Source organism: Thalia democratica, chromosome 8 (genome assembly GCF_965202585.1).
Source record: "Thalia democratica chromosome 8, ktThaDemo2.hap1.1, whole genome shotgun sequence".
NCBI lineage: Eukaryota > Metazoa > Chordata > Thaliacea > Salpida > Salpidae > Thalia > Thalia democratica.
In genome coordinates, this window is record NC_139172.1 from 22024834 (window position 1) to 22048202 (window position 23369).

The following is a 23369-nucleotide window of genomic DNA, read 5'->3' on the forward strand; positions in this document are numbered from 1 at the left end:
GTTTGGTTGATATAAGTATTTATTTACATTGACTTTATTAAAAATGCTTAATTAATAAAAGTATTTAAATTACTAACTGGTAAATTAAATATAAATACGAGCAATAACTCGCAAAAACTCCATCACAGTTCTTCCTTCCTTTTCGTCAACTATTCTTATTCACGGTTATTCCAGGCAACATATTTATTAATAAAAAAAAAAAGCCAGCTTAAAGTATATTAACTTTGTCATTGGTCTTCATCTGTTATCTTTTCAGTGCTTAAACACAAGTAAAAGTACAAGATTACCACATGATTACACAGACTGAAATCTTCTGTGCCACTTCTCAACCAGGTCGTAAGTTCTATGCTCATTGTTTCTAGATCTTAGAACTTAATTGAAAACAATGGTAGCCCAACGTTTGAGTCGAGCTATATTTTGCTTAATTCTAAAATTCTTTAATATAAATAGTAAATTTAAACTATCTTATCAGAGTCAAAAATATAGATGGTTACTAAAACTCGCCACATTTGCAAGTTATAACAAAGTTAGTATTAAAATCAAGGACAAAAACTTTAATTTTAAATGTTTTCTAAAACCTGCCATACTTGTTACTCTTTGCAGAAATAATTAAATTACCGTAAAACAATAAAAAATATAATACTAAACCTAAATTGGTTGTAAAAAATTTGTGTATAATAAAACAGTAATAATAACAAATAAAAAAAATAAGCAAAAAAAATTACTTAAAAAGTAAAAATATAATAAAAATATAAGTAAGAGTATTACCTTAAATAACCATTTAAAAAAATAATTTATGGAAGGAAATAAAGAAATGTGATGGAGTTTTTAGGACTTATTGCTCGTAATTATATTCAATTTAATAGTGAGTAATTTAATTATTTTTGTTTTAAAAAGTTCTAATTTTATTGGTTGCTGTATAGTTTGTGTCTTTTTTGTTGAATTTATAAAAAAATAAAGTAAATTAAAAAAAAAAATAAAAACAAATATTCAGTCTTCTCAAAGACAACATAAGTTAATTTTAATTAATTAGTCCTTATTAAAAAAATCTAATAATAAACAAATTTTTCTGATCGGGTTAGAAGTGAGCGGGTTAGAAATAATCATGTTAGAAATGATCTGGTAAAATTGAGTTCTAAATGATCGGGTTAGAAATGAAAGGGCTAGATATGATAAGCTAAAAAATGATCGCGGGTTAGAAGTGATCGGCTCCCATTTTTGTGTCTATCTAACTTGCTTCAGCATCTTTAAGTAAACGTATTCAAAACTTTTTAATAACAACCTTATTTATAATTTTACAACATTTCTTAAAATTAACACTTTAAATAAATAGTTTTTGACTAATAAATAAACGATTGAAAGTTTTTTGAAGTTTTAGCTGTTTTTAATGTCATATTAAAAAAAAAATACAAAACACTTTTAATTTTGGTTTTAGTTTAGTTAGTATAATAAAACTTAGTCTGTTTTTGAATAAAGCTAAAAAATTCTTTTTCTACTTAATTTGTATTCATGAAAGTTTACTAAAAATTTTTAAATAACTCTAAAAGAATACTTTATCTGTAATTTTTATCTTAACAAAAACTTATTGCACAAACTTTATCTTGTTCTTAAATGCATATTATTAAAGTTAAATTTTATTTTAGTATCAATTCTAGAAATCTTAAATTAAACAATGTTCCACTCATCTTAAGTTAAACAATGTTCCACTCACTTAATTAAGTTTAAATGTATTCCAAAAAATAATTGATCTATTTATACTTTAAAAGCAGGGCTGCCAGAAATTAAAAGATTTTTATATTGAATATTATTTTTGTTTTACCTTAAAACGTTATGCTTGAATAATTTTGTGGCAACATTTTTGTAGAAATCTAGTACTATATTTTCAAGTACGCTTTGTGATGTACACTTATGGTTAGTTTATTAGTTTTTGTTCAACTCAAAAAATAGAATTATTCATTTAAAACATAACAAATAAAGTAAGTAAAAAAGTGTTTGAACTATGTAAAACTAATAGTTTTTCATTATTAATAACTTATTAGCCATTACACATTGAGAAATATGTAAACAAACTGAAACTATTTTTTTTCTGTAAAATATTAAGGTTTTTAATTTAGCCTTTTATTTAGAAAAAAGACTTTTTGAAAAAGTATGTTTAAAAAATTAATTTGACTATAAAATGTTGAACTTAAATACAATTTGTTTCCTAAGTTTACCAAATAAACTATGAAAAAATAAAAAAGTATAAATTTATCTCTAATTTATAGACAGCAGCAGCATCTGAAAGTAAATTTATACAAGTCCCATTGTTGAAACTGATATAAGCCAAATTATTAAACTTCCATGTTTAATACATTTTATTAAGAAAATATTTACATGGTATACCTATTAGTAACATTTTTTTAAATTCATGGTTGATTTTACAAAATGATGCTGAACAACAAAACTATCTTCCACAAGTTGGTAAACTGGACCCCAGCTTTTGGTCTAAAGTTCCAGAAAATTTAAAAATAGAACTTTAATTGTTGTAATGAAGATATTTCTTTTAAGATGTTAAGTGTATAAGTTGGATGGTTTATATAAATATATTTTTCTGATTTTACATTGTTTTGGTTTTGCTACTGTTGTGTTACCCATATTTTTTTCTGTTAAATGTTTTATTTCTTGGATTTCTAAAAGAGTTTACATGTATATACATTAATTAGGCTTCTGTATAACATAACTTTTTTTTTTTTTTTTAAAGGTAGAAAAACATCAGAAAATACTCACTCTCCCCTCTGCAACGATAAAAGTTTTCTGAAGGTCAAGCAAGTGAGTTTGAGCTCATCACATGTTATTCCACCTGCCCTATCTTTAAATTTACTAAGAAAAAAAAAACTACCTTTTAACTAAAAATAAAAATATCTATGTAATAATAAAAGAAAAAAAAAATTAACTAACTGAAATAAAAACTAATCCTAACCCTTTATTGAAAAAAACCTTTGGTGACACGTCATTTAGCAAACACTCACAAGGTTAAAATCTCAACACTAAAAACCACAAAGTGTGGGAAAATCATGAAGCTCAAATCCCCAAGTAAGTATTTGCCGACCTACAACAAAAAACACACCAACAATCCAATCATTTGATCACTGCCACCAGTGTGAACTCACAATCAGCTGTTGTAAACTCAAACAAACAAATATCTAATTAAAGACTAAAACTAAAAATTAAAACTAAAAATTTGAATTAATTTTGTGCAGTAAAATGTTTTGTTTAAATTTTCAGAAGTAAATACTGGGTTGCCACAAAATGTGGAATTTGATAAATTTTGAAAAAAACCTGGAACATTGAACAAAAATCACAAAAAACTTATAAAAACCTGGAATTCAAAAAAGTTTTTACATATTTAGTAGTAAAACTATGATTTGACACAAGTCTGTATTATTCCATAATATAGACAAAAAATTTTGTCATTAAATACATTATCTTTTCAATGTTATTTTACTACTTAACACTGTTTTTAACCTTAAAGTTAACTTTTAACTAAAAGTAGAGCCAAAAGAGTGTACTTTCAAATACCTGGAAAAAGTTCAAAAACCTGGAAGAATTTTTTCAAAAACCAGTGGTAACCCTGTATATAGAACTATATAATTTTTTAAATTTAATGTTTTTTTTATACTGTTTTAAATGAAGTTATGTTTTCTTTATTAAAATTTAGACTTTTATATTCTATTTTGTTTATTGTCAGTTCACTTTGGTGGCTGTGATCACACGGTTGGATTTATGGTATACTTTTTTAGTTTGAGCCTTGGTTACCACTGCCTTAGGGGTTTCAGTTTCCCCACTTTAAGGTTTCAAATGTTGAGATTTAAACCTTTTTAGTTTTTGCCAAATGACAGACAACCCACCAAGTATTTTTCTAATCTGATGTTGATTTTTGACAAAAATAAGAATTGATTCTAGTAAACTTAAAAGTTTGTTAACTCTTTTTTTATCTTGAGTTTTTGATATTTATTAAACTACCAAGTACTTATTTTCACTTCAACAATTTAATGTTATATCAAGTCTAATGTTAATATAGATAAATTTTTAATAATTTCTTAATTTCAATGAAACTGAAAATATTTTAGTTCATAAAAATTCACTACATAGTTTAAAAAGATTAAGTTTTACAAAAGTGTCTTTAAAACTTTAAAGGCACAGGAGGGGGGAAGTTCGATATTTTTATACAAAAATTAACATTGGCTCTTAAATAAAAGCTGTATAAACTACAAGTAAGTTTTTAAAGAACATAAAAATTTAATTTATTTTTAAGATACAAACGTTTTTGTTAAAGTTTCCAATACAAATGTATAGACCGCAAATTTTACATGGTTAATTTTCTCAGAAGTTAAATTAAAATTCAATAAAAATCTATCTCCTTTATTTTTGAGCTAGTGACCTCAAATTCAGGAAACATTCCTTTTATAAATTAAAAGACTTTTAATGTGGGGCTTAAAAAAAGTTTTAGATAATAAAACAAAAAAAGATGTTGTACTTTTAATAGAATTTTTATTTTTTAAAACTACAAACATTCCTGCATTAAATTTATTTAAATTATAATGGAATGCATCTTTCATATGCTTTTTCATTGTTTTAATGTTTAGTGTTTAAACGTTTAGCGTCACAAAACCATTCAACCAGCATGCAAATAGTAAATACTGCATGTATATTTTAAGTGTAGTTTTGTAGTTGAAGTCTAAGAATAATTAATAAATAATATATATTTGTTCTAGAGTTCTTTGAATATTTTATAGTTTCCACATTAGTTAAAGTTTTTAAAGTGTTTTTCATTTAAACTTTTATTGTTCTTAAGTTTTATTTATTTCCCTTTGATTATAAAGTGACTGATATTTTTGAAGTGGTTTTTTTATGATAGTGTTTTGTGCTTCTATATATAAAGATACATTGTTATAACTGTCTTGTCTGATTTATATAAAGTGGACTAAAATAGCATATTGTAATTGTAATGTGGTAATTAAATAAGATAGAATTTGATTATGATGAGTATTACCAATAAGTTAAGAATACCAATAAGTTAATAATACCAACATCCATACCTTAACCAATATTTGTAATAGACTTACTGTTTAATTTGAATAAGATTGGCTTAAAAATAAGTAAAGATAGAATTTGATTATGAAATGATGAGTAGTACCAGTAAAATAAGTGTACCAACATATATACCTTACTAAATATCAGTGATGGACTTACTGTAAAAGTTTGAAGAAGATTGTTTAAAAAAGATAGATTTTTAGTGAAATAGTCTTTTTTGCAGATTTAGTTTAGGCCTTCCATTAGAAACCTATGAAGGTCACCGACTTTAAATGATTATGTCTTGAAAGTTACTTTGAATTTTATTAATTGGTTAAAAATGTCTGATATTTCAGATTATACTCTACAAAGTAAGATCAACTGTAAAAATCAAAGTGGACTCCTCTAACCCTTAATACTTTTTAATTGATATTTAAAACTTGAATTAACAACGTTTCATTGTTTTTTACTGCATAATAATTATGTTGTTTCAACTATCACCAAGCTTTTTTTCTAAAACTTTATGTGTTATATTAATTTTAAGACATTTTGTATATTTTTTAAAAGTTAGTAAAATTTAGTAGTGTAACAATAAATTGTTTACAATTTTACAATTACTTAACCAAAGCAATAACACACTGATAAGTTTTGTGGAAGTAATCTTCAAAATAACCTACAGTTGTATCAAAGTAGTTTTTTGCACTTTCATATATCTTTAAGGTTTTTTCATGACCAGTATTTTAACAGATTGCAGTAGTTTTAACTGTTGAATCAAACTTTTTAGTGACTTAAAACAGGCTGGCCAATTAACCTTGAGCCATGAAATAAAATAGGTTTTGAAAGTTTAGGAAAAAAAGCCTGGAAAAGGCTGGAATTTTGAACAATTTTTACATGAACAATAATTAAATTTAGATTAGAAACAAACTATTAACCAAGTACAGTATTTTTCAGTGGTAACAATATTTTTTTATTAAAAAACACATGTAAAATAACATTACAGTATTTTTTGATATTTTTATTCTATTAAAATTAGTTAATTACCTTAAACTAATTTTATACTAAAAATGAATCAGAAAATCTTATACTTTAAAAACCTGGAAGAAATTTATGGAAATCAGTGACCAGCCTGTGAAAATTTGATAAGTGTTTTAAAGCATTTAAAATGGTTATGGATCTTGTATGGGTAGCTTAGCTTTGTTTAACTATATCTCGCACTCTACTGAACACAAAGTATAGCATTTTACATTTTAGATAAGACCATCCAACTATGAAACCTCAGCAAACAATCAACATACCAATCAAACTAACTGTTATTAAATATTGGTTTTTATAATTGTGTATAATCAATCACCAGTGATAACCAAAGCAATTTTAGTAAATTTATTTATTACTTTAATCCCTTCAGAACTAATGAAAAATATTTTTAAATTCTATTACTTCCAATCTTTAATCTATATTATTAACTACATTGTAATATTTTAACTATTTTGATGAAGAATTACATTTTATTTAAGATTTTTGAATAAGTATTGTTTTTTACAAATATTTTAACAATCTCTAAATACAGTTGATTGAAAAAGAGTTTCTTAATATTTAGATTAGTTTAAAATACATTAAAACATTTTATGTTGCTACTAAAGTGTAAAATATTACTTTATTTGTTCTTTGTTAGTTTTTGTAAAGTGTACTTGAATCTAAAACAAAATCAGTATTTTTATAAATTTTTGTCCAGTTTAATTTAAATCTTAAAAAAATCTATTAATATTTAGTTTAACTAAAGTCTAGTAGAGTGTGAGATTTGTTGATCCTGAGCCACGCCACCCATCTTATCCTACTATGTTGATATACTAGAGTGCTGCTTCTGCTCAGAATTAAGCTAGTTTTATATTTCTATGTTTTTTATTGTCTTTTTATATCTTTATCAACTATATAATTTGTTGACAAAGACTTTTTTAAAGCAAACTTTAATTTAAGATATAGAAAATGCAATACTATCAGCTAAGTAAAAGAAAGATTAAGATGTAGTTAAAGTCAGTATTCTCTAACTCTGAGTTCAGAAAATAATTAAGAAGTAAATTATTGTGCATACTAATTTGATTTGTAATCATATAAAAAATATTACTTGTAATGGTGACTATGTTAAGTTAAGTTATATTACAGGGTTGTCACACACTCAAGACACTCAGGATAACTCAGGATATTTTTAATTTTTTAAAAACTCAGGCTGACTCAGGATTTTTTGTTTTTTTATGAAAAACTCAAGACAATTTTAAGATTTCTGAAAATATTAGGATAGATTTTGAATGAGATTTAGTTGATTTATAACAAGTTTTGTTTAAAAACTTAATCTTTATTGGCTTAAAAAAGTTAAGTATTTTTTGACGAATTGAAAATATCAAGATGATTCAGGATGTTTTCTTGGCTCCAAGTGTGACAACTGACAACCCTGTTTCTTTGTTTATTCAACAGAAACAGTTGAAATAAATACATATAAAATTTTTTTCTAAAAAAGCTAGACCTTTTAGCAGATGGTCTTTGTTTAAAATAAAGTTTCTTAATTGTCTTGTCTATCTAAAGATTTATTTTTTATTTTCTAATGAGAACCCTGAATTTATCTTCTGTCACATTTTTGTAAAGTAAAACATGAAGCAAGTAAAATTTTATTTTATAATCATTAATAATTTTTAAAGCAATTTGATTAAAAAAATGGTTCTTAAAACCCTCTGTTAGATTTGTTTTTTACCTACAAATACTTTAGTACTAAACTAATTCTTATTAGTTTACAATAGCAATTGTTTGTTTGTTTTTATATTTACCTAATGAAACTATTTTATTTTAAAGTTGTATAACGAAAAAAAATCAGTATAAAACATCTTTAACTTAAAATTACCTCTGGAAAATATTGAGTTGAAACTTAAGGCCATAGGGGGGGGGGGGGGGGGGGGTAGAAGCCATTTTTTGACCAAAAATAACATATAAACTTATATTATAGTAAATTTCATAATCTTTCAGATGCTTTTTTTAGATTTTAAAGATATTAAGTAACTTTTTTTTTATGACCGGTTATATAAAGGGTTGTCTTTATAAAGGGTATATAAAGGGTAACTTTAAAGCCGTTTTTCTCGAGTTTTTAAAAACGGGCTTTAAAATCTATCTTCTCCTTCATTTTTCAAGCAATCTTCTTTAAATTTTCAGGAAATGTTCCTTACATTATGAGAAAAAAACGTTATTTGTGAATTTTAATAATTTAAAAAAATAAAAGTTTTATGACAAAAATTAAAAAAAAAAAGTGATTTTTTATCAAAAAAATTTAAAAAAAAAAAAAGGTATTTTTACTTGAAATTTTTAAAAGTCACAAATAACGTTTTTTTGTTATTGTATAAAGAATAGACTGTGAAAGTTTGAAGAAGATTGCTTAAAAAATGAAGGAGGAGATAGATTTTGAATGCATTAGTCTTTTTTCGCCGTTTTAGTTTTTCCTTCCCCATAAGGAACATGTTATGCGGCCCGACTTTGGCCGGTCATATCTCAAAAACTAATTCGAATTTTTAAAAACGGTAAAAAGCAACTTGAAGCTTAGTAAAAACTCTATAAAATAAGATCAACTTGTAAAAAACATGGCCTACCCCCCCTATGGCCTTAACAGACTAATTTTTACTCTTTTGGATGTAAAGTTTAATTAAACAATTTAAACAATTCACTTATTTACAAATAAAGTTTGAAAATACCACATTTACTATGCTAAGTTTATGATAAATTCAAAAAAAGTTATAAGAAAAAAGAATTGTAATGAGTATCAAGCTAAAAAATTAATCAAAAAAAAAAAATTATTGAAGTGTTTTAGTTTTAGAGTCAATATCAGTTATAACATTTGTAATATTCTTTTATAGATTATTTTTTAAAGTACATCTTTAATATTGTGTTAGTTTAGCTTTATCAAAAAAATTATTAGAGAACAAAATGGATCAAATAAATTAAGGCTATATTAATATAGTAACAAGCTATTTTCAATACATAATCATTTCAATTTTATCTTTTTGTTTATGAAAACTTGTTACCTACATTCAATATTTTATGAATTTACTCTAATCAAAACCACCTACTGTATGTGCAATTTTAAATTAATTACTAATTAGTTTTCTAGCCTTAAATGTTTTTATAGTTATACTGGTTTTAACTAACTACAGTTCTAAATCCTTTGTGTAAACAAAGATGTCTTAATTTTAAATCTGATGAATTATGATTTTATACTGCTATTTTTTCTTCAGATTTTAGTTTATAAATTATAATTTTATCTAAAAATGGAAATCAGTTATCAAAATGATATAAAAATATATAACTTGTCTCAATCACAGACAACCAGTAATGAGGTTTGTTTTAATAAATATATTTACGCTAAACTAATTTTTGTAAGGTTTTTTAAGAACAATTCTAAAATATAGTTGATTATATATTTAAGATACAATGTTAAATTTTTTTTCCCCAAAACAGAATTTTGTAAGCAATTTTTTTTATTAAAATAATTTATATAATTTCCATTCTAGTACCTTAATACCTGTAATTTTTATGTAGTAAAACAACCTTAATAAATAGAAACATACTATTAGACTCATCAAAACTTTTTTTTATGTAAAAAAACTAAAATATTTATATAATTAAATTTTTAAAAGACAGGTATCTTATACATTAGTAATGTTTAGAAAGTTGGATAATAGAATTTATTAAGAATTGAAGTTTAATATTAAAGCTATGTTTTATAACATTTCTAAATGTTGGAAATCCATCATTTAACTTCTTAAATAGGAATTTTTTCTATTTTTTAAACCAGTATAAAATTTGTTACTTTTTTGCAGCTTGCTCTGATGAGTCGAAATAAAAGAGAAAAATATTTTAAAAAAGAAACAAAAGAAAGACAAAGAATAGAACTTATACAAGATTTTTCAATGCCAAATTCCAGTACTTGTGTTAAATCTACTCCAGATGGCAGATATATTTTTGCCACAGGTTTGCATTTAGTTTAGTTTTTTGCCAAAAAGTTTACTTGAACAATTAATTGTATTTAGAGCTGTATATATACTTATTTTGGTTTTCTTAATTTTAGTTGTGTGTATTTTATTAATGATAGTCTTTTAATTATTTTCTGTGGTAATAAAAAAGTATGAGAAGTAAGATCAATAACTTTAGTGTATTAGTTCATCTTACTTTAGGGTGTATTGCACTATCGAAACTCATTTAAATGCAATGATTCAAAATTGTAAGTTTTATATGTTTTTTTTTTCAAAAAAGAAGATCTTACATTACAAAAAAACAAAAAACTTCTTTAGAAAAAATATTTCCTCTAAATTTTAATTTATTAAATTTTTTTAACAAATTTACAAAATTTTGTTTTAAAGTTTGGAAAAGTAATATAGTTTTTTGGAAACTTTCAAAATTAATTTTATGATACCATTTTATGTAATTTTATCAAACTCAAACTTTAATTTATAGTAAATTAAAGTAGAAAAAAAGTAGTTAAACTTAACTAATATCTTTAAGTAATATATAAGTTTGAATTTTTTGAATTGAATTTTTTAAAATTTAGTTCATTTGTATATCATATTGTGTTTAACTTTGTATTTTCATTAAAATTATGTTTATATATATATATATATATATAATTTATCTTGAAGTGTTGAATATAAGCTTATTTTCTTTTTCTCTTTTTGTATGTCCTGTTTAAGTGGCTCAGGTTTTGATGCCTGAGTCCAACATTGCACAATAAACAATATAATATTAATAATAATATATGACCATCTAACTTTTCAGACTCTAGAAATTTTAGTTCTTTCAAGCTTTGATAACTTGTCATCTAATAAGTTATCAAACATTAAGTTACACATTTGTTACTATAAATTAATTTTTTAAATATTTTTAAATTATTTTCATAATATTTTTTTAAAGGGACTTTATGTAACATTTTATATATTTTTTTTAAGTTTTAAATTACTTTTGAGACATGGCTTAAATAAATTTTCAAACTACTAAAAAGTATGTGTTTTTTAGTAATTATGGATTTTTTATTAGATTATTGTCATTAATATTATTATTTTCTTTTACCATTTTACAGGGTTCACAAGTGTCAGGCCAAATCAGGCTAAATCTTTTTTTTGGAAATATTTTAATAAGTTTTTATTTCTGGATTTTTGAAAGCTTAGTTAATTTTTGACATATGGCTCCTTAATTTTTTTATTAACATACAAGTTGTTTGAATATGAACTGTGTGATTTGAAATGTGATGTAACTATTATCACTTTTTGAAATACTAATAATAATATTTATCATTTTTTGATTTGAATTTATTTAATAATATTTTAGTAGTTTTAATAATTTTCTTGAATGTTTGAGGTTTAGGTAATTAAATTTTTTTGTTGTATTTACTTATCAAAATTAAATTGTATTATAATTGTTTTAATAACAAATGAATTAAACTTTTCACTTTTGTTACTTGCTGTATTTTTTATATTAAAATCCTTTTTTTAAATTTTAAATTTGTGTTTACTTCTTACCTTTAATATTTAGTTTTTAACAAGCAATTTAAATATTTAAGGGTGTCAGCTTGTATTCAAACTTTTATAAACTTTTTTGTATATATACATGACTATAGTTTGTTGATTTTAGCAATGGTGTTTTAAATAGGAAGAATTAGTATGTTTTTATTTTTTCAAATTTTTAACAAACAAAGTTTTGCTTGAAGAGCTAGCTAGTGATTTAATTTAATATATCTTATTTAAATTTAGTCTTTTGTATAATATGGATATCTTTTATTGTTTTCTAATGAGCAAAAAATTAGTATAACAGTTAGAGTAATTATAAATTACACTAAAATTGCTTGTCATGTTTAATATTATTACTTTTTAAAATCATTTATTGTTTTTAAAATCATCTTATATAGTTGTTGTTTAATATATTGTACATGAAGATCTTGGTACTGCTTTAGTTAGATTTTTTTAAACTAAAATAATTTCAAACTTCTACACAAACCTAATATAACAACTTTTCAGGTGAATACAAACCCAGGATAAAATGTTATGAAACAAAACAGCTGTCCTTAAAATTTGAAAGATATTTAGATTACAATGGTTAGTATTCAATTTATAGCAATTGTAGTTTTAAAGTTTACTAAAATAAACAATTGTTAGTTTTGTTCTTTGTCTCTGTATTTAATATTTTAGCACTAAAAATGCCATGAATGAAACCTTGTAGTTTAACTGAAAACATAAAATAAAATACGTTACTTGACTATACTTATTTTTGTTCATTTTATTAAAATAGTGTAGGAAAATATAGCCAAAATCTATACTTACAAGTTGGACCTAGTTTACAGAGATGAATACTATCTTTTAAATCCATAAATAAATTTAGACAGTCCAAATTGTTTTCCAAGAAAACTGTTTTTTAAAAGTCCTTATAGATAGTTAGTATTAAATCTTATATATTGATTTATTTTAAACTTAAACAGTTTAACAAAGTATTTGTAGCTATAAAAACATTATATAAAAAAACAGATAGAAAAGTTAATATTTTAGTTTTTTTTAACACATTAAGTTGACGGGTTCCGGTTTTAGAATAAAGTCTGATTAAAAATCATTAGTTTCAAACTATAAATGAATCCACAAAAAATAAACTTAAAAAACTACTGCATCTCCAATATAACTTTGAATTATTGAAATATTATACCTTATAGCCATGATGAAACTTTAAACAGGGGGCATGTGACGGTCTAACATAAAAAATATTTATTGGATTTTAAAAGTATAAATCTTTAAGTATGAACAACACGTCATTTTTCATAGAAAAAAAAATCAGAGATTGTTTATTTTTGTTATAAGTTTCTAATAAAACCTTAGCACTGCCATTTTTATGTCAAGTTTGTCTAAAACTTACGCTTAACTAAAAAACTTTTTTATTTTATTTTATGAGCTAAAAACGTACTTCTAATATATACTAACCGAAGAAAGATAAAAAAAAATATATTATAAGCAGAAAAATAAAAAAATCTATTTTCCCGTTCATTTCTGAAGTTTGTTGTAAAATTTGCTTAAAAAGAAACTAGATGGATTTTAGTTAAGTAGTCTTTTTTCGCCTTCCATAAGGAACCGTCGAAGTTCTCAAATTTTGATAATTTATATCTCAAAATTAGTTTCAAATTTTAACAAGCAGTAAAAGTAACTGGTACTTGCTGTTTATGTAAGAAGTGTTTTAACTACCCTAACTCAGGGTTGCTAAAAAATCTGGAATCCTGGAAAAACCTGGAATTTGAGAAGTTTTGAAAAAAAAAAAGATTTTTGAATAACAATCGCTATAAAACCTTGAATTTTAAACAAAAGTACTTAAAAAACCTGGAAAAATCTGGAATATAAAGCAACTTTTACATGTTAAGAAATTTTCGATTTGACACAAAAAATCTATAGCATAGATAAATTTTATTTATTATCATCAAAATATTTTTTATTAATCAAAAAACACGTTTGAAGAAGCTTTAAGATATGTTTTCAATGTCGTTGTACTATTTAACTCAGTTTTTTACCTTAAACTAAACTTTAAACTAAAAATAGACCCTAAATTATTTATTTTTTAAAACCCGGAAGAAGTTTTGAATGCCTGGTGAAAATTTACCAAAAGCAAACCCTGCTAACTTCATAAAAAACTAAAGTTTTATATTTGCCTGCATCCTGCATACCCTTATAATTGCTTTTAGTTTAGTACTATTCTTAATTATAAATAAGATAAGTAAATAAATATTTTGTCAATAAGTTTAAAATTTATATTTTATTTTCAGCTGTCAATTTTCTGTGTCTCTCTGAAGGTTATGAAAAAGTAAGATTTTTTGATATTATATATGAAAATTATTAAAAAAAGTTATTTTAAACAGTTTCAAAAAATGCTTGTATATACTAAAGCTTTATTTTAATTTTTGAATCATATCAAGTTTGTAGTTTTTGTATACTGTTCCAAATTTAAGAAGTTGTTGTTAAGCTAGCACAGTATGCAAGTAATATAGTTTTTGCTTACTATGTTTTCCGCGACCTAAAAAAGTAACAAAGCAATATTTTGTAATTGAAATGACTGGAAGCTGAACATTATTCAATAAAGTTTAAAATATTCATAGCTGGCCATCCTGACAACTAAAAGGTGGGTGGAGTTTCACACTCAGCAAGGTAAGCACTACAAATTCAGAACACCGAAGCAGGGCAGAGATCTTTGCTACAACAGTTTCAACTGTGATCTCATGATTGTAGGGTCAAGGTAACTTTGAAGATTTATTTTTTTTGACATAAATTTTATTATACTAAACATTTTTTATTAACCAGTTGAAAATTAGAAGTTCGTTTGCAGATGTTTTTTTGTAAAAATGTAATAATAATTTTTTTGTTTAAATTTATTCAGTTTTTTATTTAAAATTTATATATTTTAAGTAACTGTTCAAAATATAGGTTTAATTGTTTGCTAACAAAAGATCCTAGAGAAGTAACTTCACTGGAATATAAATAAAAATAAATTATACAGTAATCTTCCTTTATTCTACCAACATATGTTTCTGTGTGTCAACGAATCAACGCACTTCAGATTCAACAGAACCCAGTTGAAGTGTGTTGATTCGTTGACACACAGAAACATATGTTGGTAGAATAAAGGAAGATTACTGTATAATTTGCTTTTATTTATAATTTGAGTACTGTTTTTTCTAAAAATGTTAAATAAATTTTGTTTTATTACTATCTATAAAGCTATTATCATCTATAATAATGATTAAATTAACTGTATTTTTAAGTATTTTACAAATACTCTATAAAAATAACTCATTTTAAATAATTTTTTTTCAGCAATGAAGTATACAGAATGAACTTGGAAGAAGGAAGATTTATGCAGTCGTACACAACTTCAATGAGGTTTTTTATTAAAATTCAATGCCTAAAAGTTTCTAAAACTATTCAAGTAATAATAATTTAGCATAAACTATGTTTTTATTATGTAAATCTTAACTATCAGGGTTGCCAATAAACCTGGAATTTGGCAATTTAGGCTAAAAAACCTGGAAAAACCAGGAATTTGAAAAGTTTTGAAAAAAAACCTTGAGTTTAGATGAAAAATCTGGAATTTTGAAATAAAATCACCAAGTACCCCGGAAAAACCTGGATTTTTAAGCAACTTTTACATGTTTAGTAGTGAAATTTCGATTTTGACACAAAATATCTATTGTATAGATAATTTTTTTTTATCATCAACATTTTTTAATAACACATTAAAAAAAGTTTAATATATGTTTTCAATTTCGTTATGCTATTTAACACAGTTTTTAACCTTAAACTTAACTTTAAACTAAAAATAGACCCAAAATCGTGTACTTTTAAAGACCTGGAAGTAATAAAGAAAACCTGGAAAAAATTATAAAACAATTTTTTGGCAACCCTAAACTTAATAAATTTGATTTCCCGGTTGGTACTGTTTAAAAAGCGTTATTTTAAATAAAACATAATAAGTTTTCAAAAATTGATATTCAAGTATGTAGCCTGTGTTACAAGAGCGTTATTTTTTTTTATTTCAGCCTATCAGTTACTTTACTTGAGACTCAAATTATTCTTAGTGTCTTCTTCATCTTCAATCAAAACCTTTTAAAATTTTTCTTTTACCAAATTACAACTTGAAAATATTTGATAAATATTTCAAACTTATAAATGTTACAAACCATACAGTGATATCAACACGTGCGTTGTGAACGACGAGCACCACCTGCTGATGGTCGGAGGATCGGATGGCATAGTTGAGTGCTGGGACCACAGGATGAGAGACAAGGTGGCCGCCCTCGACACGCTCAAGAATTTCGAGTCAGTTGTACTTAAATTATGTTGTTATGCTGTTTAATTTTTTCAAAGTTTTACTACGAAAACAGTGTTTCGTTCTAAGAGCTAAAAAATTTAATTAAGTTTATTCTCCTTGAAAAAGTACATATCTTTTATGTTGTTTTAGTTATGTTTGTATTTTCAGGTCGTTTCACAACCACGACGTTACGGTGCTGAAGTACACGAACTACCACGAGTTTTTGTTGGGAACCAGCAGCGGGCATGTTAGTTTCGCTAGTTAAATCTTAAAAAGCTTATAGTTTTTTGGTTGAGTTTTGAAATGATTTTATACTAAAAAACCTATAAAAATAGTGTTCAAACCATAACTTTACGTTACTGAATTTGAAAGCTTTTTTTTGTTTAAGATTTTTTATTCTTGTTAATATATTAATATTTTTTGATTTTGAGATTTTTTTTTGTAAATAAACATAAATATAAGCAGTTTATTCTCTATTTATTATTTAGTTAGTGGATTTGAAATTCTTTCATGATGTAATTAATGATGTAAGTTTAGATTTTGATTTTATCAGCAAATTAAAGTAAAAATTAATGATTAGTTGTTTAACAAAACGATCAACCAAACAGAAAAACAATATTATAAAATACAACTTGATTAATTTTACCTTGCTTACGCTTATTACCACTAACAGTTTTAAATGCCTTTAAAAAACCAATCCAACTTTTACCATTAAAATATCAGCTTCCTAACAATAACAAAAAAATATTTGATGTAACATTAAGACGTACTAATTAACATTGTGACGTCACAGGTGATGAAGTACGACATGAGGAGCAGCAGGCCGCTTGTGACGTACGACCAGCGCAACGACTACCCCATTCACTCGGTTTACTACAACAGCCAACTGGAATGCGTCATTTCGGCCGACAAGAGAAACGTCAAGTTGTGGGACATCAACACTGTTAGCATTTTGATTTAGAGTGATGAAAAATTAAAGTACATGCTATTAACAGTTTGTTTAAATACTGACATGTCTTTAGTTTAAGTACTTTTTAAAATGTGGATACAAAAAATGTTTGAATACGTAAAATGGTTATTTGACTAAAATTCTTGAATGCACTGGTTGTTTTTTAGGTGCCTTTTGAAGGTTTTAATTATAATAAGTTTTATATTTCAAGCTCAAAAACATTTTTAAGTATCATTACTTTTAAACATAGTTATCCAATCTTAACACTTTTTGCTTGCTTGCGTTAAAACATCTTACTTTCCTTCTTCAGGGAAAACCGATAACTTATGTGGAGCCGAAGCCGCAAACGAGTTCAATCAACCGTGACCAGACCGAAGTTAACATCCGCAGCCTTCACATGTTCGAAAATTCGGGGCTGATGATGTTGGCGAACGACTCGCCGAAAATTCTCTCTTACTTCGTGCCTGTCAGTTTATTTGTTGTTTTTGAAAAACCTTTTAGCAAAACAATAAATGAAATGGTTTGGATTTTACTGTTATTAATTTTGGACTTTAGGTCCATCTGTTCACTATGTTTTTACGAGTAATGCACCAGTGTTTTTTTTGTATACCAAGTTTTATTTATTGAGTTATAGTTACTTTGATTATATTTTTTCTAATTTTTTGTTTTAACTAGTTTGCTTACTATTGCCAAGTTTTAAACCTACACTACAGTTTTATAAACAAAAAGGTGTTATTTTTAAAACATTATTCATACCATTATAACTAAAAACTTGAATATTAAGTAGTTCAAGAATAGTTACAAGTAGTATGAGTATTTAATTGCTTATTAAAAAATAGTTGTGTAAGTTATTAAAGAAATTTCACAGAATAATTTATTGAATTATCATGTTAACGAAAATTCATAGAAACTTTATTAGAACGCCATTTTGTAATATCTAGGAATGACTTAAAAAAAAGAACATAAGATATATTTAAAATTTAATTTTTTTTTTTAAAACAAGCTTATTATAAAAGTAACACAAAACAAAACACTGATAATTTTTATTCATAATAATAAACATCAGTGGCTGGGAAAAGCACCGAGGTGGGCGAACTACCTGGACGCGCTGGTGGACGGGCAGGAGGAGGAGACGAGGACGGAGTACAGGCACACCCAGTTCGTCACCAGGGAGCAGCTGCAAGATCTCGGTTAGTTTTGAAAAGCATTTTGACTGCTTTTAAACAATTTGTTTAGTTCTTTCTCAGTTTCTTTACCATAAATACATTTTACTTGAAAATTAAATGCTCACACTTTTCAAAAATCTTTAAAAAAAAGCTTGTAATATTTTTTTTTTATATGTAAGTAAATGGTTTTCACAACTATCTATCTTTTATTTCCTGTCACTTTTTTCATACTGTAAACCACAAGGAGCAAAGAAACTAAAAGTTTGCACAACCTTTTTTCAAACAACATTAGGAGCTAAAAAAAATAATCTAAAAAAACGTACAGAGTGCAAGTAAAAATATCAAAACAGGTTTGGAGGGTCTGATTGGAACGGAGAATTGCGACGCGCACGGACACGGCTTCCGCGTCGATTACAAGGTGTTGCAGAGGGCGCGGGAAATTCACAAACCTGAAATTTACGAGTTCGTTGCATGTTTGGTGCTATTGTTAATTTTTTGTTGTTCAAAAGTGTTTTGGATTTTTTTGTAAACTGGTTATTGCTTGTTGTTAATCTCCAGGAGAAGTAAAATTTTTCTTATAAGTTTCAAGCAATATTAAATTTTTAACAATATGTTAATGTAAAGCTGTTAGTATTTTTACAGAGTATTAAGTTATAAATAAGCATTTTAATTGTAGTGAATTATTTTTAAAGCTATTTTTTCTTTAAAATCTTAGTTACTCTAATCATCTATAAATTATAACGCCAATTTTAGTTATACAAAACAATAAAAGATTCAAAAAAAAAAAAGCTGCGAAAACTTGTTTACTTATGGAGAAATTATTTATTTATAGGGAAATGCGTGCAAGAAAAGTTAAAGAAACCAAGAAGAAGAAGGAAGAACAAAAGATTATTCGATTCATCAAGGTTAGTTATCAATGTACTTTAGGCTCATATTTTCAGTTTTTGTCTGAACCAAAAACAATAATGTATGTTAAATATTGCAATTGAAACAAAGTTTATTAACAACACAAACATTGTTTTTACAGCCAACTAAAAAGAAGGTCAACGCTGATTATTACAACGAGTTGGAACAAGCCGCAGGCGCTGATCCAACTAAACTCAAAGGAAAGAAGAAGAAACACCAGGTTCAAATTATTTTTATTGACATTGAATTACCTAAAACGTTTCATAACTTTTTTGTATGTTATGTTTGTTTTTATGTAAAAATTATTTTCGACATCAGCTTTTATTAATACGGTGATTGCTGTGCTTTAAAATGCAATTGTTGACAACATCCCAATTTTAAGTACAAAACATCATTAAAGTTACAGCATTTCTACGATGTCATATCACTTTACTTTAGAGTACTTAAAAGCGCACAGAAAAAATTAATTAAGAAAACAACAACACTTTTCACAGGCGATCACTGAGAAGCTGCTGAAGGACGACAGGTTCAAGGCGATGTTCGAAGACGACAAGTTCGCCATCGACAAGGAGTCGGATCAGTACAAGCTGATGCACCCGACGCAGAACGGCAAGCAGCAGCGCCAGCAAGCGGATGAAGATTCCAGATCGGACAGGGGCGGTGACAGCGACAGCGAGGTTGTTGTTTTGAAATGATTAATTTGAATCAGTTGTGTTTTTCTTTGAAAAAAAAACGTGTGTTGAATCAGCGTCGTTTTCAGGAAACTTTTAACGAGTTTGAAATAAATTAAGTGTGTCTTGTCGTGAAATTGAAAGCGTTTTAATAATGTGTGTTTTAGTCGAAAATTCCCATTAAAGTGTACTGTTTGTCCTTTTTTAGATAAAAGTTTTTAAGTTCCTTATTTTTAGCGCTTTTTTGGTTGGTAAATCCAAATAAATTAGAAAAAAATAAAGTTTTGAAAAAATGTATTAATTTTACAGGACGACTCTGGATCAGAAGATGAGAAGTGGATTATTGATGCTAAGAAGGTTATATTTTTTTTATTGAATATTTTAAAAACTAAATGAGATAAAGTTCAATGCACTACTTAGCATTATTATTTGAAGAATTAAAAAAAATAAGTAGTTTTCAAATGATTTCATTTATTGCGTTTATAAAAACTTTTTCAATAGGTTTTATCATCTTCAAAATAAACTAAATAACTTATAAATTTACAATTTTTTTATTGCCATGAATACTAACATAAAATAATAAAAAAAATCTTTAAAGTCAATCAGGTTACCATAACGGATTTCCAGCATTAATAAAAGTTATTTTAGAAATAAGTTTGGCTTGTACTTTTGATTTTGATAACAATTTTGAAAATAACATTATCAAGTTATGGTAATCTAATCTAATAAAATAATTAATGTAAAAAAATAAAAAAGTATTTTAAATTTAAGCTTTTTTGGTAATTTAAAAGGTTTTATTATAAAAATGTTGAATTTATTTAGATTTAGTTAATACTCGCCATTTTGAAATTAGACTATTGTTATTTATTTATTGATAATTAAACTTCAAATTATTATCTATCTTATTTATTTATTGTTTTTTTTTCCAGGGTTACAAGGAAGTGAACAACCCGGCTCGCCACCAGAGGGAGATGGAGAGGCATGAGGACGAGAAGGTGACGAGTGAAATCATGTCACGTGACACCACCCGCATGTTCGTGCCCAAGGAGAAAGTGTCCCTGGATTCGAAGAAGGACTTGGACAAGTTCGGAGGACTGAAGAGGAGACACGAGATGGAACTGGAGAAAGAGTTAGTTGATGTTGAACTTTTTTATTTTTTATGTTTGGTTAAAAAAAGTAAACTTTACGAAAAAACAAGTTTTTGCAACTACATTGCTGTAAAATATAAAAATTCAAACTTAAAACAACTTTATTTTGTTGATATTGATTTATTAAAACATTTTAAATACATTTTTTGTATTTTACTGCAATTTAGTTGTAAAAACTTATGTTTTCCTTAAAAGAAACAATTGTTTTAAGAGTTTTTTGTCTGTAATACAAAATAAAAGCACATAGCTTTTATAAGATACTTGTAAATATACTTCAAATTGAATTATGAATACTGAGAACAGAATTTTCATAAAGTTTTAGAATGAAATTATACTTAATACAACTAATTTTTTATTGTTCGAAACTTTGAATAAAGTTTCTTGGTTATTTTTTGTTATATAGTGTAAATGAAAAGTCGCATCATAAACCACATTTAAATAACTTTTTCAATTGTTTGATAAGAAATACTTGTAAACAAATAAACTTCAGATTAACAATGGAAGAAAAGATTGCAAATATGGAGACAGAGGGTCGACCAATGAAAATAAAGAACATCAACGGCGGTAAAGAAGCCGTTTTCTACCCTGACGTTTGTTTTTTGTAATTTTATAGTTTTTTATTAAGTCTTTCAATATCACTTACAATTTTTTTGAGACTTTTTTATAAAAAATAATTTTTGAACGAAACATTAAAAAAAAGTGTTGTATAACATTAATAGTAGTAATATTTATATTTGAGTGTGTACACATTAGAAATATAAGTTTAAAAAACTTTGTTAACTAGTTGAAATATAAATGTTTTTTTATTATTATTATTAAGTTTAATCTAGATAGAGCAACCTAATAAAGTAAACAGTCAATAAAAATACTTCTTTTCAATTTTGACTTATTGATTTTTTTCTAAACTTGTTTAACAAACTTAACTCTCAATTAAAAAAAATTCAACAGCGAAAGAAGCAGAAACAGCAGAAGAAGAAGGAGGAAAAGGAACTGAAGGAGAAGAAGAAGGAGATCCGGTCTGCGGAGCACCTCGTTCCAAAACACAGACCCTTCAAGGGGTTCAAGCGTTGAAATTAGTGAAATATTTTTTAGTGAATTTTAAAGTTTTTACATACAATTTTAGACACAATTTTAATATAGGTGCACTTTTGCTGTTTTATTATATTTAATTTATGTTTTACTAGATAATGTTCACTAGATTAAAAAACTTTTTTTTTTTCTAAAAGTATTTTTTGTTGAAATACAAGTCACTTAATTATTTTAAAAGTTGCCTTAAATTATATAACATTTAATTTAAGTTTCTAAGTGCAACAAATAAATTTTTATGACGTCTTAAACTAAACTCGAACTATAACTTAAATTAATTTTTTTATTTGTTTTACCAGAACGTTTAAAGCTTTTTGTTTTAGTTTATACGCTTTATTTTAGAAACATTTAAAAAACCTGAATTTTAAAATATTACATTGAAATAAAATGTTTAAAAATAACTAATTGTATGAAAAACTTTGTTTTACTGGCCCATTCCGCTACTAGAGGGAATAATAATTTGAGAGCTTTAAGTATTTTATTTTTACAATGTCAGTTTGATAATGGCTAAAATTTTAACGACTATGTCAAAATGTAGAATAATATTGAAAAAATCCTTAAACACTTTCGATGTTTTAAAAAGGGCTTTAGTTCTGTCGAGCTTTCTAAAAAAAATACCTAACACCGTTTTTAATTTGTTTTTATCAATTGATAGACGATATTTTAAAATACTTGCTCTATAATTAAGCGTTATTAAAGTTATAAAATATTGGTTTCAAAAAACTTCAAGTGTAATGGCCTTTGAGTTTCCTGTGGTAAATCAACAAATTAAACTATCGGTAGTTTTGTTAATATACTTCATTAAGACGAATTTATAGTACTACAAGATGTTTAAAGAAATTTAAGAATACTTATACTTTATGTTTTAAAATTTATTTAATCCTCGGTGAGAATTTTCTCATTTTGTTTATCTCTCAATTTAGTATCAATTTAAGTTTAATATTTTTTAGTTTCTATTACAGTAGATATAATTTTTTATCTCACTCGTTAGAATTTTGTTACCATAATGTGAATTAGGTCTGTTATCTAAGTGTCAAACAATTTTTTACATAAGCAATTTGCAATTGAAATTAATTTTACAAAAAAAAAAAAGATTAATCAATAGAAGCACAGAATTTTTTTTTCTGTGGTTAACGCAGGGTTTCTACAATGTCAGGAAAAAAAGAGACAAAAGTCAGGAAAAATGCGGGTTTCTGAAAAAATATCAGGAAAAGTCAAGAAATTTTCTATAAAAATGCTTTTAGTAAGAAAGTGTATCATTAAAAAAAACCCAACTTTTCTAATGTTATTTTCTAAAAAGTTTTGGCTTGGCAATTCATCTTTTTTCAAGGTTTAATTGAACTTTTGGAATAAAATAATGTATTAAGTTTTTGTTAATGTATTCTTGAATCGGTTTTACTTGAGAATTTGATTTGGAAAGGTCAGGAATTTTTAGCTCGACCTGTGGCAACCCTATAGGTGGAATTTCACAGATACAATTAAAAAAAAATATGTTGTGTGATTTTAAGCTAGTTTTTGTGCACACTACCATGAA

The 23369-nt window shown here is 25.5% G+C and overlaps 1 protein-coding gene across 1 annotated transcript; it reads left to right on the forward strand.

Annotated features, from left to right (window-relative positions):
- Positions 1-9326: 9326 nt before the first annotated feature.
- LOC145842338 (nucleolar protein 10-like) lies at positions 9327-22086 on the forward strand. The gene is made up of 19 exons (XM_082949764.1): positions 9327-9422; positions 9906-10056; positions 12093-12170; positions 13871-13908; positions 14201-14337; positions 14916-14981; positions 15786-15917; positions 16078-16156; positions 16703-16852; positions 17169-17324; positions 17925-18048; positions 18375-18486; positions 18857-18929; positions 19052-19150; positions 19425-19607; positions 19911-19958; positions 20531-20730; positions 21240-21339; positions 21698-22086. Exons 1-19 carry the CDS (start codon positions 9354-9356, stop codon positions 21818-21820), a joined length of 2118 nt encoding a protein of 705 aa, XP_082805890.1. The 5' UTR covers positions 9327-9353; the 3' UTR covers positions 21821-22086.
- Positions 22087-23369: the final 1283 nt, after the last annotated feature.

What these genes read in the sequence shown, in the direction of transcription:
- LOC145842338 (XM_082949764.1), top strand. Translation starts at nt 9,354, where the DNA reads ATGGAAATCAGTTATCAAAATGATATAAAAATATATAACTTGTCTCAA. An exon ending in TCGTACACAACTTCAATGAG is followed by an intron (nt 14,982 to 15,785) that starts GTTTTTTATTAA and finishes CAAACCATACAG; the next exon opens with TGATATCAACACGTGCGTTG. An exon ending in AGTTGTGGGACATCAACACT is followed by an intron (nt 16,853 to 17,168) that starts GTTAGCATTTTG and finishes TTCCTTCTTCAG; the next exon opens with GGAAAACCGATAACTTATGT.